Source organism: Plecotus auritus (assembly GCF_963455305.1).
Source record: "Plecotus auritus genome assembly, chromosome: 2".
NCBI classification, from domain to species: domain Eukaryota; kingdom Metazoa; phylum Chordata; class Mammalia; order Chiroptera; family Vespertilionidae; genus Plecotus; species Plecotus auritus.
In genome coordinates this window covers 84,246,962-84,264,719 of record NC_137771.1, presented here as the reverse complement: position 1 = coordinate 84,264,719, position 17,758 = coordinate 84,246,962, and the positions used below count along the sequence as shown (strand labels likewise).

The following is a 17,758-nucleotide window of genomic DNA, read 5'->3' as shown; positions in this document are numbered from 1 at the left end:
ATTTAAGTACAATGCAAAGAACATTTTCCTAAACTACTCGAGAGAAAATTTCCACCTGATGCCCCATTGCTCCTTAACACATTAGTGTGTATTTTCTTAAAATAAGGATAATCTATAACAAACAAAATTAAGACCTTCACAAAGATACATTACTATCACCTAATCCTCAGATTCCCGTTTCAGATGGCTTCAGATGCCTCAGTGATGTCCAAGTTTAGAGCCTAAAGACCCAGTTCAGAACTGGGCATTGTCTTTAACCGTTGTCTGTGTAGTCTGCTAACTCTGGACCAGTACTTTCGTTTTTGTCTCTTCTGACCTCAGCCGATAGTTTTGTAGAATGATCCTATATTTGAATTATCTGTGTTTCCTCATTATTAGATTTGGGTTTTGCATTTTGAGCTGGAATATCACAGAAGTGATTCTTCCGTCTTCTCAATGCATCTTGTTGTGTTGGACAAAATTTCAGTCTGTCCTTTTACTGATAGTATTCACGGTGATCACTTGATTGAGGCTTCTCCATTGTAAAATTACCTTTTTAGCCCTTATATTTAACTAGAGACCTGTTGCATGAAGAGATTCATGCAATAGGCCTTCCTTCCCTTGGCTTCCAGCACTGGTTTTCCTCCAGCACCCGGAACCCAGGCCTTCGCTCCGGCCAGAGTCTGCCTTCTTCGTCTTTGCTGCAGACTCAGGCCGGAGTCTGTCATCTTTGTCTTCGCTGCAGACTCTGGGGTCTGCAGTTTTATCTTCTCTGAGGCACTCAGCTCCTGTAGATCCCTTCCCGTGCCCGCCCCCCCACCCCCACCCCCCACCCTCCCTCTCATAGCAGGCATCCTGCCCTGCCTGGCCACTCCACACCTGGAGCAGCTGGGTGGCTGCCATCTTTGGTCTTCTAATTTGCATACTCACTCTGATTGGCTGTGGGCATAGTGGAGGTATGGTCAATTTACATGTTCGTCTATTATTAGGTAAGATAAGTATTTTGTCTGGAGGTTCTTTGAAACACTAGATTTTATTTCTCATCAAACTCTATTTTCTGTCTGTATAAATCAATTTCCTATTCAAAGGGTTATACTCTTTTACCATTGTTTGTTTTGATATTTAGATTATTCTAGGTATCATTACTGGAGCTTCTTCAAGCTGGCTTTTTGGTCCTTTTGACATGTCCCTGTCATCCTTCCAGCCTTGCTTCCTGGCATAACAGTATGTTCCAGGCTCATCTTGTATGTTCTTTCCCTCAGCCTAGAATCCTCCAGTTCCCCAAGGAGCATTGTTTTTTTAAGCGACAGTTGTTCTTTACAAGCCAAGATCTGCTCCTGAGGTGTGCTCACTTCATAGCTATTAGTGCCATTTCTTTAGGTGTTCTGAACCTGTAGTGTGTACGTGTGTGTACATGCTTGTTTAGTATATCTAGATGTATATTTGTGTCTCTGTGTATTAAAATCTGTGAATTAGCACCAATACTTTCAGTTTCAGTTTAACCACAGGGTTCATTCGGTTTTCCAAAAGGAAATACCAGCAGACAAGATGGGAAAGTCGGCAAAAGAATAAACTTGACCTTGGCCAGTGTGGCTCAGTTGGTTGGAGCATTCACCTAAATATGGCTCAGTTTAGTTCTGTGCACCAAAACCTGGTGGCATTTGATTCCTGGTCAGGGCACATACCAAAGTTGAGGGTTTGATCCCCAGTTGGGGCACATGCAGGAGGCAACTGATGTCTCTCTCTCTCTCTCTCTCTCTCTCTCTCTCTCTCTCTCTCTTTCTCTCTCTCTCTCTCTCTCTCTCCCCTCTCCCTCCCTATCACCCTCTCCTCTCCCTCTCTCCCTTCCCCTTCCTCTCTCTAGTTACTTAAAAAAACCTCAAAACTCAAAATACACTCCCTCCAATCTCCCAGAGACAACCACTGTTAACCACCTCCTTGATGAGACTATTTCTAAGTCTCCTGTGTGCATATGTGATATGTATCACTCCCTGAAATGGAATTGCATTGTTTTTTTACTTTTGTACCCCAACTGTCCAGCATCATAGGAATTAACACTGTCACATGAATACCTGTTCTATTTTCCGGACGTCTTATCATTTATCTATCTAACTTTATATTTACATTTAGATGTGTTCCTCACTTTTTTTATGTCAGCTACTGATGACACATATCTTCACTTAAGTCTTTGCCTTCTCTGAAGTCTTTTCAGGAGAAGCTAATAGTTGGGATCCCATGACCATTATAATACTTACATTCTATCTATGTTTGTTCCTTTTTGGTGTGGATTCCAATCAAATAGAGCTTCTTAGAACTCCAAAGTTCATGTCCAGCATGAAGGAGTCCAGTCACTCCATCACCTTTGGGTGACAGCAGGCACTGTTAGGAGTAAAGAATGCAGTTTTTAATAAGCTCAGTATTACTAGGCAATGAAGTCTGGAATCAAATCAAAGACCTGGAAGTGGTATTGTTGAAGGATTACATATCATTCTTTTCTCCAGTCCCCAACTATAACTGGTAAATTTCTTGGCACTAATTTGAATATGGAAGAGAATAAATCTTGAGATCTTGGGGAGGACACCTGGCCAGCCCAAGACCATGCCTTTGCCCCACAACTCCATTCAGTGTTTCTTCAATGAAAAACCTTCTACATCATTAATAATACTCGGATTAGTGCAGATATGTAAACACAGTAGCCAGTCAGTCATTCAGGGATTAAAAGCTTTAGGGATTTTTAACAATCTGTTTAAGGCATCGGAGACCTCTTGGCTAAGTTTGGCAAGGCTCTCCTCCTTTCCTACCATGACCTGGATTTCTGAAGGGAAGAGAAGGGATAGATAGTGCAGCAGGGCCAATGTTTGCCTGTTTTGAAGGGGGCCACATGTCTCTAGCCAGATACATAATTAGTATATTTCATTGGCACAAGCAGAGAAGAGGGAGAAGGGGGTATGAACCATGGGCTAAATGCAGCAATACATACAATCACTCCATTTTCTTTCACCAGTTTTGTTATTCTTAATGAGTTCTGTCATCTTCTCTTTGTTCTGACTATGTTTATTAACAGATTAAAAAGCTTAATACAGCAGAGCAATGGCAGGTTAAGTGATTCTGTTATTTACATTTTTCTTTTTATGGGGCCCTGCAAACAAGGTGGATTCCCAAGGGGAATTCCTGAAAAATTCCCACCCATATAGTACACAGTTCATTCTTCTGACCTTGGGTGCCACAGTCCTGCATTGCTGAATGGAGAGAGTTGCGAGGGGGGTGTTCTTTTTAAAAAAATATTTTTATTGATTTCAGAGAGGAAGGGATAGGGAGAGAGAGATAGAAACATCAACGATGAGAGAGAATCATTGATTACTTGCCTTCTGCATGCTCCCCACTGGGGATTGAGCGCACAACCCGGGCATGTGTCCTGACCGGGAATCGAACCATGACCTCCTGGTTCATAGGTCGATGCTCAACCACTGAGCCACCGAGCGGGGGGTGGGGAGGTTCTTAGTCAAGAACCGCACTCTCAGCCTTTGTGAATCAGTACTTTCTGTTTTGGACTGTCTGCCTTTGTTTCCCAAGTCTTAGAGACACTTCAGTGATCAGCTGTCATTCAGTTACTAATTCAGCAAGCTTTTATTGAATTCTTTTTATATGCCAGATACCTAGAAAACAGACTGGAAGCAAGAAAGCAGTATCTTGGGGGGGGTGCGGGGAGGGTGCATATGTAATACTTGCAACAATAAAGACTAAAAAAAAAAAAGAAAGCCATATCAGTGTGGTAAGTGAAAGAGAACATAGCAGTAGACACATGCCATGCCAGGGAGGGTGTATGCACCTTGCCAGCAGGAGGGAAGTGGCACTCTGCTCAGGGCTGTCTGCAAGAGGAAGTGACACCAGTTGGCTTTGTAGAAAGGAGGTGGGGCTTGGAAAGGGTTTGGCAGAAGCCCTGCACAGGCATGGATTAGTGTTGGGGTATATTGCTTAGAGTGCCTTAAGTTAAAACCAGGCAGTTAGATATGTCGGGTTCTGCGGGCTAGATAGGAGGGCACCACCCAGGTTCTTCAGCTGAGAGGTAACCTCATAATAATAATGTAGTATTATTAATGATGACTTAATGTAACCTTTATTTAGGGAGATGATCTGGCAGCTCAGTGGAGAATTGCAGCTGCAGGAATGCCATCCCAGTGGGGGTATTGTAGGAATGCAGGCAGGAGGCTGCCGCCTCGGCCCAGGTGTCCCCATTTGTAAGATGGACATGCATTGTCGGTAGCACACAGCTCTTGTGGATTGAGACAGGCCCAGATGGCACCTGTGGTAACCATCGGAGTGCACTTCACTTACTATTTCCCAGTGAGCTTAGGCAGACATATATAGCGGAGAGAAGGAGGGTTCAAGTTGAAATTTAGAAGGAACAATCTAAAAGACCAGCTGAACAGACCGCAGGTATTAGAAGGGTGGTGTTTTCTCTAAAGACAGTTGCCTGCTTGGTGGGTAAGGAGCACATATTTTGATAGAGTACTGGTTTTGGGTGTTGAGGATGATAAATTCTAACTAGGGCAAATGCAAAAGCCTGGGGTGATTTAGAGGTCACAGAATGAAAGGGGATTAACCTGCTAGAAAGCAATTAAGTAATCTCCAATTGCAAGGAACACTGTGGTGCTAATAATGAACTTCCTTGAGCAAAATGGGAACGTTTTACATTATAGGAGCTCTTCTGGGAGGAAGGCACAGGGTCAGAGTGGTACACAGCTTTTTTTAAATGGATCCTTCTGCATGGTGTTGCATCTTAATTTTTGAGAACAGTTACAGTGAAAGTTTGCTCCAGAATGGTGTCTCACTGCCCTAAGGGTTTCAGTGGCCACCCTCTTTTCTCCAAATCAAACCAGCCTTTTTCCTCATGTGCTTGCTTTTTCAATAGAGTGTGTGTTTCTTGGCTGAGTTTTGCTGAGCAAGTGATTTATTTGCCAGGATAGTTTATCAGGCTAGTTATGAAGAAATATGAAACCATGGGATTCTTAAGTGGGGAGGGGGAGGATGGATCCCTTTTAATTGTGCTGAGACCATGATCAGTTGTTAAGTCTCCAAGACATTTTGCTTGGTGGATTGGCCCTACTCCCAGCCAGCTGGCCTCTGACCAGGCTGTGCCCTCCTCGAATATAAAGCAGCCCCCCCTTTCCCTGCCAGTGGCTGGGGACACAGGCTCCCAGTCATCTCTAGATTTCCACCTACTTTATAGAGATTTCCTTAAATTTTCCAGTCCTTCTGAAATCCATGTAGAAAACGCAGATGAGGAAAATAAACTTGAAGTAAGTATAGTCCCCTTTTGTTTGCTGAGCATCTTGCTGGCTGCTGAGGCATCGATATTCTGACAGCGCAGAAATTACTAGTATTCTTGTCCCAAATGCAAGGTGACCTTTCCCTCAGTATTCCGTTTCTGTTAGGATTTGTGGACACTGCATGGTGAGGAGAGCACAGCCTTTAATGTTCAGAGTGGCTATATGGTCTTGATGAAGTTACTTCCTATCTTGTTCCACTTATAAACTCATGGGTGGAAGTGGTGGGAGCTGCAACCATTGTGTCTGCTATGTGGTGTGATCTGTGCATTCATTTGAGATAAAGAGATCCAGAGACCCCATTGTAGTTAATGGGATGTGTATTTGTTTGTGTATGTTTTAAGCCAACAATGTGTATAGACAACAATGTGGAAAAGATGATTAGGGTAGTATTCCAGCTTATTCCAGCTGTTAATTAAAAGATGCTTTGTCTTGGTGCTGTCTACCTCATCAGCACAGGGGTGACCTTGTTGGGAGGGAAAGTGGTTCCTTCTCATTGCTGTGTCTGTGGTGTTAGAAGCTGTGCCTGGATGTGGGGCATATCCTGAATGTGGGATCAATCAGATAGCCATAATAGGAATGGGACTGAAGAGAGGAGGAATGCAGAGGAAAAGAATGGCCATGCTCTGGGCAGGTTATTACTTCATCCCTCTTTCTTCCTTAAAAAGACCTATGTGGCTGAAGGTTTCTAACTCTTCATGTGGCACTTACTCCCAAGTTCTAGAAATTCTCCACACTTACTCCCAAGTTCTAGAAATTCTAGCTGTTGAATTCATTTTGCATTTCCACACCTCTCTAGATTCTCATCACCAACGTGCTTACCTTCCCATTTAGGAAAGCAGATAGGAAGCCGACTGCCTCTGTTTTCACTTGTGGAAGGGATGGTTTGAATTTATAGTTACAAGGTTTGGTCACTGAAGCCATGTGTGGGCCCACGAATATCACTGAAGTGTGCATTGCCGATGGTGCTTTTGCATATGTTGCCTCCAGCTTTTAGGACCATCGCAGCTACTGTGGCTAAAGACATTGTGCTTGTCATCCAGGCAGGTACACTGTCTCAGGAGACTGTCAAGCTGACGCTTCAGCCTCTTTTTGGTCTCAAATGTGGAGCGCCCCCCCCCCCTTTTTTTTTAACATAGGTACAGAAAAAGAAAATGCAAACCCAGGATGGGCCTCACTGCACAGGCAGCTCCTTCTTCCACAAGGAATAGGGGTCCCCTTTGTGTTTGGCTTTGGCCTGGAGGGCTGTTCCCCAAGCCATGCTGCATGTATTCCTGGTGCTATCAAAAATTACTTTAGCTGAACGTTTTAAAATTTTGTTGTGATTTTCATGATTACCCTTTCTTTATGGCAAGTGATAATAATTTTCTGTTACAATGGAGATAAGTCATGCGAGTCATGAATGGGAATTCCTTTAAAGAAAATAGAAGCCCATGATTATCTGGATATGGCAGATAATGTGGTGGTGTATGGAAATAGCTGAAGTTTGGGAAATCCGGTGGTAAATTCTTCTTCCTTTGTAAGTTGTAAAGGTCGTGTGTGACAGCTGTTTCCAGACTTTCAGGGCACTGTTTGTAGAGTGGGCAGGGTGAATGGAGACATCTGGTCTGGTCTGTTTGGGTCACTGGTGCCTACAACAGTGGCTGGTACAGACAGACTTGGATTAATGAACTCAGGCAGTTGTTGCAACTGCTTTTTCTGTGACTTTCTAGTTTCAATGGATGGACCTTTCCTCTCCTTAGGAAATCAGTAAATAACTATGTCTCTCTCATCTTACCCAGTCCCTCCCAGTTCATTTTGAAGTCTTGTTTTTCAGTTTAATATGATAGTAGGGGCTGATTACTTCTCATTCTCTTTATGTATCCTAAAGCTCAATCATTAAAATGCCAACTCTGTGAGCCAGCCCAGAGTTTATGAGGTCAAGCTACAGAATTTGATTCCCCAGCTAAATGATGGTGTGCTGGGAATCCCTTTAGGGTCTTTCCAAAATAGAGCTGAGCTATGTTTAGCTTGTTAAGATAAAGAACTGGCCAGGGAGGGAAGATAATGGGAAGGAGGGTGTATGTGTACATGATTTACGGAGAAGAATCCAATTTTATAGAAACCACAGCCTAAATTAACGAAAGCAAGCCTTTGGATTAAGATGATTTCTGTTGTGGTTGTAACATACCACAGTTTGATTTTTGTCCAGATGAAAACATTTGGTTTTCACGTCAGTAAATATTGTGGAGACATTGCCAGCTAATTCTGAAAGTAATGAAATACGGCCTTGGCAAAGCGCAGATCTGTTCTCCACTCCCGATTCCACTCATCTGATCCAAGTTCAGATTTTTTTTTTCACATTTGCTAATGCACTTGAATAATCAGGAGAGAAATCTGCCTGTAATTTTAATAGAAAACTGTGTACATTTGATACACTTCTATAAAACATTGGTTATAAACACCCCCCCCCCCCACGCACACACACATACATATACACACACACACAATCCATAGCAGGTAGTTCTGTGTGTCAGGCTCTCTCGCTGTCATGCATAGGGCTTGTACTTCAGCTCATTCTCAACAGGGAGAGTCTCCCCTGGGAATACCAGGGTGAGACTCAAAACGAGGCCTGCTGAGCCCTTTCTGAGACCCTCTTATTTTCATAATTTTACTGGTGTTTTGCAGCAGGTGGTAGAGGAGCCCTGCTGTTGAAAGGGAGGGTTTCTTTTCAGGAAGCGTTTTTAAGTTGTCAGCTACCTCTCTTCTAGCTCTCTAGTCCAGTTACTTTTATCCCTGTAGCTACATTCTCAGTTTCCTGAATGCTGGACCCATAACAAGCTTTTCAGATGTTTGCCTCATCTGACATTTGAAAAGAAATTTTCCTAATAAATTTTCTAGAGATGACGTTTACCACTTATGTGCCAGGGTATATAAGTTGCAAACTATTTTTAATAACACACACACTTCTATCTTCAGATACCAAATATTAATTTAAATTTCTGTTGACTTAACATCAATATGATTATGTAATATACCCACTCATCCATTCTACAATGAGGAATATGGGATAATTTTCACCTGTGATAAATAGTCCAGACTTCTGTGTGCTGTTAGGATCTTAAAATAGCCTCTCCAGTGTGTGTGTGTGTGGTGTGTGTGTGTGTGTGTAGCACATTCATCCTCCTCTAAGCTTATTTGTAAATTAGATGATCGAGCTTTTATCTAAGGTAGGAAGAAATAAATAATGTTCCATATGAATGTAATAACTAGGTTTGGCTTCTCAGATGCTTTCATTTTCTCTTTTATAGTTGAGGTTGTTATATAGTTATTTTCTAGGTATTAGCATATGACAGTCAGTGTTTCTCTGTCGCCTTGATTTTTTAAATATGAGATGATCTTACTGATTTTGCTCCAGGAGAAAGAAAGATGCTGCTTTTGCAGTGCTGCGGTTTTTCCTGGCCTGGACTGCTAGCTCTGCCTCTCCATTACTTTGCAAATGTACATGCCCGTAGTTTCTTAGAGGGGTTTACAATAGCTACCTGGTGACAGGGCTTTGGAGTTCTCTGCATCAGAATCTGAGGATTTAGTCTCTTCCACTTGCTTTAGTTTGACTACAGGTATGAAGAGCTCCATCAGGTTCTGGAGAACTGTTCCCTGTGGGAGAAGCCAATAGTTAATGAGGCTGCTCCTGGTAGGCAGGTTATGGGTTGGCAGTGGCCTCTTGCATGAAACCTGGATGGAGAATTAACCATACCCGGGGGAGAGTGGTGTTCCTGAGTGGCACCTGCCAGGGGTAAGAATGGGTGCCAGCCTAATACTTGAACTAACGGCCATTAGTAGTCCACTCACCTCCAACTAAAGTTCATCATTACTGAGCAGTGATCTTTCTCCTCCACTGTCCCTTCTCCCAGGAGTCTTCCTTCCCTTCATCATGCTAGCCTCCATTCCCCGTCTGGTTTGACCCTTCATTACTGTCTCTTCTTTGTTGGTGCTTTATCTTTGGGTCCAGATCAACATGTCAATCACCTGGATAGAATCCAAATCATCTTTTAGTGGAAAGCAATCTGCTTCTGTCCCCTGTGCCCCCATACTTAGAAGAAACCATGTCCTTTATGACTGCAGAGCTGGTTCCATCAGAAGGACTTTGCATTCTTCTGAGTTTCAGTTGAAGAGCGAATCGCTCAGAACCCCTTCTATGCTTTACTGTCGTCTTGTCTCCTATTTTACATTTCTCTTATATTAGCCTCTGGCTTTCTTTTAGAATACTTAGCCACTTATTTCAGTTTATTTATATTTTCTGAGAAGCTGTTAAAACAAATCCTTTTAGAAGATGTGGTTGTTCTCTGCTTTTGTTGAAGAAATTACCCTATACTCTTTCTTTAGGGTATTAATGAAACTTGGATGCTTGGAACTGAGCTTCTAGACATTTTCTCCATCTTAGTTCTTTGAAACATAAACTCAATGTTCTACCCATCCGCTCCAAATCTTGAGTGTAAGGAATGTGATTGTTGTCTCATGCTTGCTGTTCACTTAGCATTTGAGGTTTTTAAATATCCTCCACAGATTCTGTAAGTGGAAGTTACTTCCTTGTTTCTTTCTCATATGTCCCAGGTGGATTTTACCTGATTCTCTTGGAACAGAATATTTTTATGAGTCTTACTTTCCCCTATTTTTACATTACTTCCAAATGACCTCAGTTGCAGAATTTATTGTATTTTCTGCTGCAGGGAGAAGGAAGAAGGCGGGGCGGGGGGGGGGAGGGAAAAGGGGGGATGATGGCTTACTTCCTGAAAGACATGCCAAAACCCTGCTTCCCTCCAACAGATGGCAGAGTCAGCTGTGGAAGTTACTGCAGGGTCTGCACAGAAACCTGCTCTTTTTGATACTAACCCAGCTTTCTGATTTCAGCCATCAGTCAGTGCATTCGAGGTAGAGTGTAGGAAGGCTCTTCAGGAGAAATTAAACATGGATATTTTGATCTGGAAGGAATTGGAAGGGATTATTGAATCTATCCCCTCTCATTTTACCATAGAGAGAAATTTAATTGCTAAGTTCATAACTTCCAAGTGTTGAAGTTCCCACTGTGTCTGTCTGATAGCATGTAACCTGTATTGCCTATATAATGTTACATGCTAGTATGAGTTGCAGCCTGTGGTTGAATTTTTATTTTTTTTTTTTCACTCTAAACTCCTTTTGAGTAAATGACAAAAGTTCCTTCTGCTTTTTCATAAGTACTTGTAAAGGTAGATTTAAGAAAGAAGGATGCGGCAGTATTGGTGTACCTGTAAGTGGGGAGTCCTGACTGAAAAGCTCTGATTGGGAAGCTGGGATGGGTGACATCCCATTTTCTTAGTCATCGTCAGTCTTGTACTAATTGTGAAACCACGTAGAACAAGAACGAACATGTTGTTCCAGTGGAAATATAGCTAACGCTTACTTGATTAAGTGATTTCCCCCAAAGTCAGTTTTAAGAACCTTTCTTCTGTTGAAAACTTGCGAGATTGGCGGGGGGGTTGGGGGGGTGGATTGTGGCAAAATCTCGGAAATGGCTTCTATTAGACTGTATTCAATTCTGTTATCCACTGAGGTCCTTCTCCCCCTCCTCCCCCCCCCATAAATTCCTTCGGAGTTTCATTTCCACCCAGTGGTGAGACCCTCATCGTTTTTGGGGGTTTGAATATTGGAAGGTCATCACTGCAGCAAAGGGAAGGGGACTGGAGGCATCTATTCTGTTGCATTTCTTCAGATGGGTGTTTGTTTGGTTTACCACTCCAGTCCCTGCTGCTGCTGATCCATTCCCATCTCCTTGTTGGAGCATATAGTTCTGAATTTGGACAGGAATGGGTTTTACTGTTACAATTGCAGTGTAAGATCTTTGTTTGGGAAGGAGAGCAAATTGGTTACTTACATCTTTATTGATGTGACCAGAGTGTTAGCTCATTCACAGTAAAGTGGGCAAGAGAGGAAATGAATCTCACATATTTAATTTATTACTTTTTTTGCTACTTGTTAGTAGCTCTCCCAGAAATATTTTATGAGAAAGAAGATTGAAGTTGTTGTGGGCCAAACCCCAGAATAGTCTCTTGTCCTTAACACTGTGATCAGATGTTTTTATTTTATTTATTTTTCTTGCTCAATTCAATCTTTGGTGGTCTTTCCCCCACCCTGAACTATTCAGATGAAATTTAAAAATTTTGTTTTCTTATGTTTGGTGATGTAGCTCCTGCTGGGGTAGTTTTGCTTGAAATCTGTTGAAAGCACGCAGATGGGGGATATTTCCTGGAGGGTATTTGAAAAACAAATTAAAAAAAAAAAGGCAGTAGAGAGGAATACTTAGTTTTGTCTGCTCAATCATGAGGATTTAGGTGTGTAACTTAGTAGGTGTCTGTTCATAGTGCTCCTTCTTGGAAGGTTGAGCATCCAGGCTTGTGTTGATGAGCCTCTTTCTTAAACCTTCCAGGTTCTCCTGCGCTGCCCAACAGCATGGTATATTTTGGAAGCTCTCAGGACGAGGAGGATGTCGAGGAGGAAGATGATGAGACAGAAGATGTCAAGACAGCCACCAACAATGCTTCATCTTCATGCCAGTCAACCCCCAGGAAAGGAAAAACCCACAAGCACGTCCACAATGGGCACGGTAGGATCAGTGTGGATTTTGAGTTAAAAAGAAAAAAATAAAGCCCTGGCCCCTGTGTGGCTGAGTTGGTTGAATGCCCCGTGCACCAAGAAGTCACCAGTTGGATTCCTGGTCAGAGCACATGCTGGGGTTTTGGGTTTGATCCCCAGAAGGCGGCAGTTGATCATTGTTTCTTACAGCAATGTTTCTCTCCCTTTCACTTCCTTTCTCTCTCTCTCTCAAATCAATGAATATATTTCAAAAAATAAAATCCAAAGCTTTGGGTGAGAGAGCTGGAACAGGTTGTCTGTTAAAAAGATGAGATGATGACTGATAGCTTGTCAGTGGTAAAGGTAGTTAGTTGTGTATACTCCTCTAAGTATAAGACACTTGGTGAAGAGATTAGTATTACAAGGTAGAGGCAAGTCTATTCTAGATAAGTAGATTTTCAAGATGAGTATAGATATTGTTATATTGTGGAGAGAATGATAAATTCCCTAAGAGCTGCAGATACTAGGAATCAGAAAAGATTCCATCTAATCAAGATGGTAAAGAAGGTTTCATGAAGTAAGTTTTGTGATCAACTTACTATGATTTCAGCAGATGGAGCTAGTGTAGAAAGGAAACCATTGTTCAGCCTGTGAAATCAGGTAAATGCAAATATATTATGAACTAGACTGATTTTTTCCTAGAATGTTATAGAAAGAGTAGGATAAAAGGTTGGATCTCTGAGAGAGGAAACTATTTAAGTTGGCTTAAGAAAGTGCCTAGTGGTTTTTCAACAGGGAAGTGACTTAATTGGAGATGGGTAGTGAAGAGATTAAGCTGGCATTGATTATGAGTATTAGATAAAGGGAAGTGACCTGAAGAAAAGGAAACATATTGGATGGCTGTAATTGTAGGCAATGACCTAGTCAGAGTAACAAGGGCCCAAAAGTTGGTCATGGCAATATAAATAACAGGGATATCAGTACAAAAATGAGGAGGCACAGATGGAAATATGGCTAGGTGGTGTTGAGAGGACTTGATAGAGAACTGAATTAGCATGGGGAGAGGGAAAGAAAGTAAGAAAAGCAGAGTGAAGCAGTGACAGTGGGGTAGGAGATCTGATGGCTGTTTTCTCTTGAGCTCCTATCTGGAACTCTGCTAGACATTGTCGTTCATGTAGGACTCAGAGACCCTGTGAGGTAGGGAGCCTTGTGTACAATTGGTAGAAAGTCACTGCTGCCATTGGTGATTGAAGGAAAGAAATGTTTCTCATTTTTCTCCACGCAGTGCACGGTGCACCAGGTGTTTTTCTGGACTCAATGAGAAATAGAGGTCCGAGACAGGCATAGCTTAGACATGCTGGGAATTTGTCTGCCTCTCATTATTGTTGGGCTTTTCTACTTTGTCAATTTAATGATTGTTCATCTTTCCCACTTCTTGCTTTTGCTTGTTTTTTAAATGGTCTATAAACATGGTAAAGATGAGACCCACATCTTAAAGATTTAGAATTTAGTTGGGGTGATGTGGTTAATAATCCCAGAGCATAAATAAAAAAAAAAAAAAATGGTGATTTATTTTTAACCTTTCAGGAAAAAGTTTTGGTTGTGTTTAATATTTTTTTTGTTTTTGATTTGAGGGAGAGAAAGAAACAATCAATTTGTTGTTCCGCTTATTTATGCATTTGTTGGATGATTCTGTTTTTAAAAATATTTTTAAAAGAATAGTTTATTGATTTTCACAGAGAGGAAGGGAGAAGGAGAGAGAGAAACATTGATTGGAGAGAGCAACATTGATCTGCTGCCTCCTGCACTCCCCTACTGGGGATCAAGCCCACAACCCAGACATGTGACCTTGACCTTAAAACGAACAGGCAGCCTCCTGGTGCATGGGATGATGCCCAACGAAGCCACACCAGTCCTGACTTATACAGTATGTGCCCTGACTGGGAATCAAACCCTCGACCTTGGCATATGGGAACAATGCTCTAACCAACTGAGCTACCTGGCCAGGGTCAGGATAAAGTTTTTTATCTGCAGTATGGTCACCAAGTAATCTTGATAGTTGAAAGAGCTGTATACGTGATTTGGAATGCTGGTACAGGTGTAGAGATGACCTATGAAATTCCACATAAACTGGGGAATGTGGAATATTACCTAGTTGTGGAATCACGGCACACTGACCCTCCAGTTTGAGGGTCCACTTCGGGATAAGTGGGAACCACAGGGTAGCGTTGAGAACATACGCCCTGCTAGACAGGAGGAAGGATTCAGATATAGAGAATAGGGAGCTGTTGATGGTTTTAGATGTGGCAGAAGGATGAAACAGATCAGGGTCAGAATGATTCCTGCAGCAGCAGGGTTTTGTCTGAAGTGAAAGGAGAGAAGACGAGAGTTCAAGGATTCCAGCCAGGAAACAGCTGCTGAGAGGCTTGACTGGAGAACATACAGCAATGCAGAAGAGTGCAAGGGGCATTTTGAAGCAGAAATGGTCAGCTTTTCATAACTGTCTGAAGAGGCAGTGTTGAAGGTAATAGAACAGGAATTAGGAAGGGAATTGATTTGGAGGTAGTTAAGAACTTTATTATCTTTTGAGCTTGTGGTGATGGTGAAAGACAGAAGAACTACAGAGAACAGATGGGATTTATTATTGTGGAGCTGCTGGCTGAAGCTGTCAGGATGGATGAGCTTCCTGAGATAGAATGAAGCAAGAGGGAGACTTATAGCGTTTTTAAAAAAAGAAAATACTGAGAAAGTATTTAATCTTATAGTTTTACTTTTTTGGTTTAATATGAATCAAGAGTAGTAGATATGAACAAAACAGGAAGTTAGACTCCTGTTAGTCTGTGTCCATGTAGTAAACATATATTTCATCAGTACTGTATCAGAGCAGGTGTGTGTGATGTTACCTCTCATTTGCTGCCTGTGGTTGGACTGCTGAATCCCCAGTCAATGGTAATCAGGTGAAGCAGTCCCCTGTGTGTTGTGCAGTTGTGGTTAGGTCCTCAGCTCCCTTCTTTTTACAGATTATTTGAGCTGCTGGTTGACTAGACAATTTTCTCATAGATTCAACTTCCAGTATCAAAAATTATGATCTTTGTGTGTGTGTATATTCTTTTCTTTACTTGTATTTTTACATGAGCTGCAGGTTTATGATGTGAAGTGGCAGTGAGTTTCTGCAAGCAAATCACAGGGAATTATGTGAAGGTGGTGGGATGAGGGTGAAGGACCTGGCTGAATTCTCAACTAAGGCAAGAGAATAACAATTTTACATTGACCACTGTCATTGTCATAAATAGATAACAAACATTGGCAGCGGTTACCATGACAGCTAGAAGTTGTGGGTTTTGTTTGTTTTGTGTGTGTTTTTTTTCCTTTGCTTTTGCTGAGTCCCATTTCTTTGTACATGTAGAGCAGAACTCCTTAAAATTCCTTGTTATGGTACCCATCTCTATATATAAAAGGCTATTAGGCAAAGTGTCCCCTTGGGAGTTCTACCAGGAGAATGGAAGTTTGATCACTTACTATGACGTGCGCTGACTATTAAGGGGTGGCGCGGAACATTGAGGGCATCGGTGACACACTGCGACCTCTCGCTGGCTACCTGGGGACAGGGGTGACAGGGATGGAGGTGCAGTGAGAATGCGGGGTGTCCGCCAAGCTCACTCTCACCCCCCCTGCTACCCTCCCCCAGGACACCAGGGCTCACACACCGGGGAAGCCCCGCATGCTCAGGTGCTGGGCAGCTGTGGGGAGCCTGGGCCACAGCTGCCAAGACCATAGGGGCCGATCGGGCTCCCTGTGGGTTTGCACAGGAGCCGTTCTATGAGGCCTGCCGGGAGAGAGCGAGCTACCTGTCCGGCTTCTGTGCAGTGCTACTGGGCGGCCCAAGGCCCATGCTGTTCCCTGGTCCGCAGCATCCGGCTGCACTCAAACTGCATCTCCGTGTGGGGACTCAGGCGCCGTGACTTAGGCGGAGGGAGGCGTGTGGGGGCCCTGGGGCCCAGGTACAGCCCAGGGCCCAGAGGTCAGATGGGACCTGCCCTTCCACACCAGATGCTCGCACTTCAATCTCCGGCCAGGCCTAGGGAACGAACTCATGCCTGAATATCATGCACTGGGCCTCTAATGAGTTATAAAACAGGATGCTTGTTTAAATGTGATGTATGATGACAGAATGAAACATAACTGCTAGAGGGTTCACTTGTGATGGGAAGTTCTCGGTGGAAGTTCAGAAGGGGTTTACCTGGCATTGGACCAGTGCTTTTATCTTTAAAGAAAGTGGATAGATGGTAGGTGATTTTGTATATGAGAAACATGTTAGACCCAGGCTTACCCAGGAACTGCCCTAGCCAACTTGTTTGTTCTGTCTGGGGTTCAGAAGAGGCTGCTTTCATGTTTAGAAAATTGAACATTTTCTCAGTTTCTGAGGGCACCTGTTGAGCTTCAAGCTTTGTTAGATTTGCAAGGTGCTGATGCCTAATTGCCTCCTAATGAATGTGGGCTGGTGTCAGAGGGCACCTGAGTTGTGCACGTGATCAGTTGGACTTGCCACTGCCCAGAATGCATTAGAAGGCCCAGAGTGTGACACTGGCAACATCAGGTGACCCATGATGCTCTTGTCCTGCATCTTGTGCTGCTTCTACTCCTCACTGCCATTCTCTTATTTGAGGGGATGCCTAATGAGCGTTGGCACCATTCTTGAGATTAAAGTGAGTTCTCTGCCTGTGAGGAAAGCAAAGGTGGGGCACAGTTTGTGAATGAGATAAGGGCTGGGCTCTTCCTTTCCCTGCCATGCCTAATTTTCCAAAAAGTAAAACCTAGAGACAGATCATCTGCATTTCCTTTTGATTTCTGATCTAGGTGAAGAATGTGCAAGTGTTAAAGTAGATTTTTCTAACAAGAATAACCTGGATGAGGGCACAACAATTGTGTGATGTCGAGCAGGGCCTCAGAATTGTTGACTCTTCACACAGGAAAGTGCAGAGCCAGCTGCTGTTGCTGTTTTGTGTTTCTCTGTAATGGTATTTCTCTTGGTGTTTTTCCCTACTTTGTATGCCAGGGGTGTTGAGTCATGTCAGAAAGTTTAGCAACATCTGTATTCTCTCCCAGGAGGATCCCCTCACTGAAATGTGGGGAAAGAAATGCACAGAGTCCAGCTGCGGTGGTTCAGTGGTTGAGCATTGAACTATGAACCAGGGAGGTCATGGTTCAATTCCCAGTCAGGGCACATGCCCGGGTTGTGGTCTTAGTCCCCAGTGGGGGCCATTCAGGAGGCAGCCAATCAATGATTCCCTTTCATCATTGTTGTTTCTATCTCTCCCTTCCTCTCTGAAATTAAAAAAAAAAAATCTGTCTATATAATAAAGAGGTAATATGCAAGTTGACCATCATTCCCTCGCACCAGATGGCTGCCACAAGATGGCCGGCAGGGGAGGGCAGTTGGGGGCAACCAGGTCGGCAGGGGAGGGCAGTTAGGGGTGACCGGGCCGGCAGTGGAAGGCAGTTGGGGGTGACCGGGCTTGTGGGGGAGGGCAGTTGGAGGGGACCAGGCCTGCAGGGGAGTGCAGTTGGGGGCAACAAAGTCAGCAGGGGAGGGCAGTTAGGGACTGGCAGGGGAGGGCAGTTAGCCACAACCAGGCTGGCAGGGGAGGGTAGTTGGGGGAAATTGGGCTGGTAGGGGAGGGCAGTTGGGGGCAATCGGGCTGGTAGGGGAGTGGTTAGGGGCTGATCAGGCTGGCAGGCAGAAGCGGTTAGGGCCATTCAGGCAGGTAGGTGAGCGATTGGGAGCCAGCAGTCCCGGATTGTGAGAGGGATGTCTGACTGGCATTCGGACATCCCCCAAGGGGATGATTGGAGAGGGTGCAGGC

General features: G+C 43.5%; 1 protein-coding gene across 5 annotated transcripts in view; it reads left to right on the top strand.

The window, feature by feature from the left end:
- The window catches only part of JARID2 (jumonji and AT-rich interaction domain containing 2), a gene marked incomplete at its 5' end in the record, with an annotated part of 306,278 nt that overhangs the window by 231,995 nt on the left and 56,525 nt on the right, over window positions 1-17,758 (top strand). For all 5 annotated transcript variants that reach the window (XM_080656845.1, XM_080656844.1, XM_080656843.1 and 2 more), the window contains one exon: window positions 11,749-11,925. In XM_080656845.1, the coding sequence (XP_080512971.1) occupies window positions 11,749-11,925 (177 nt within the window). The remainder of the gene's footprint in view (window positions 1-11,748; window positions 11,926-17,758) is intronic.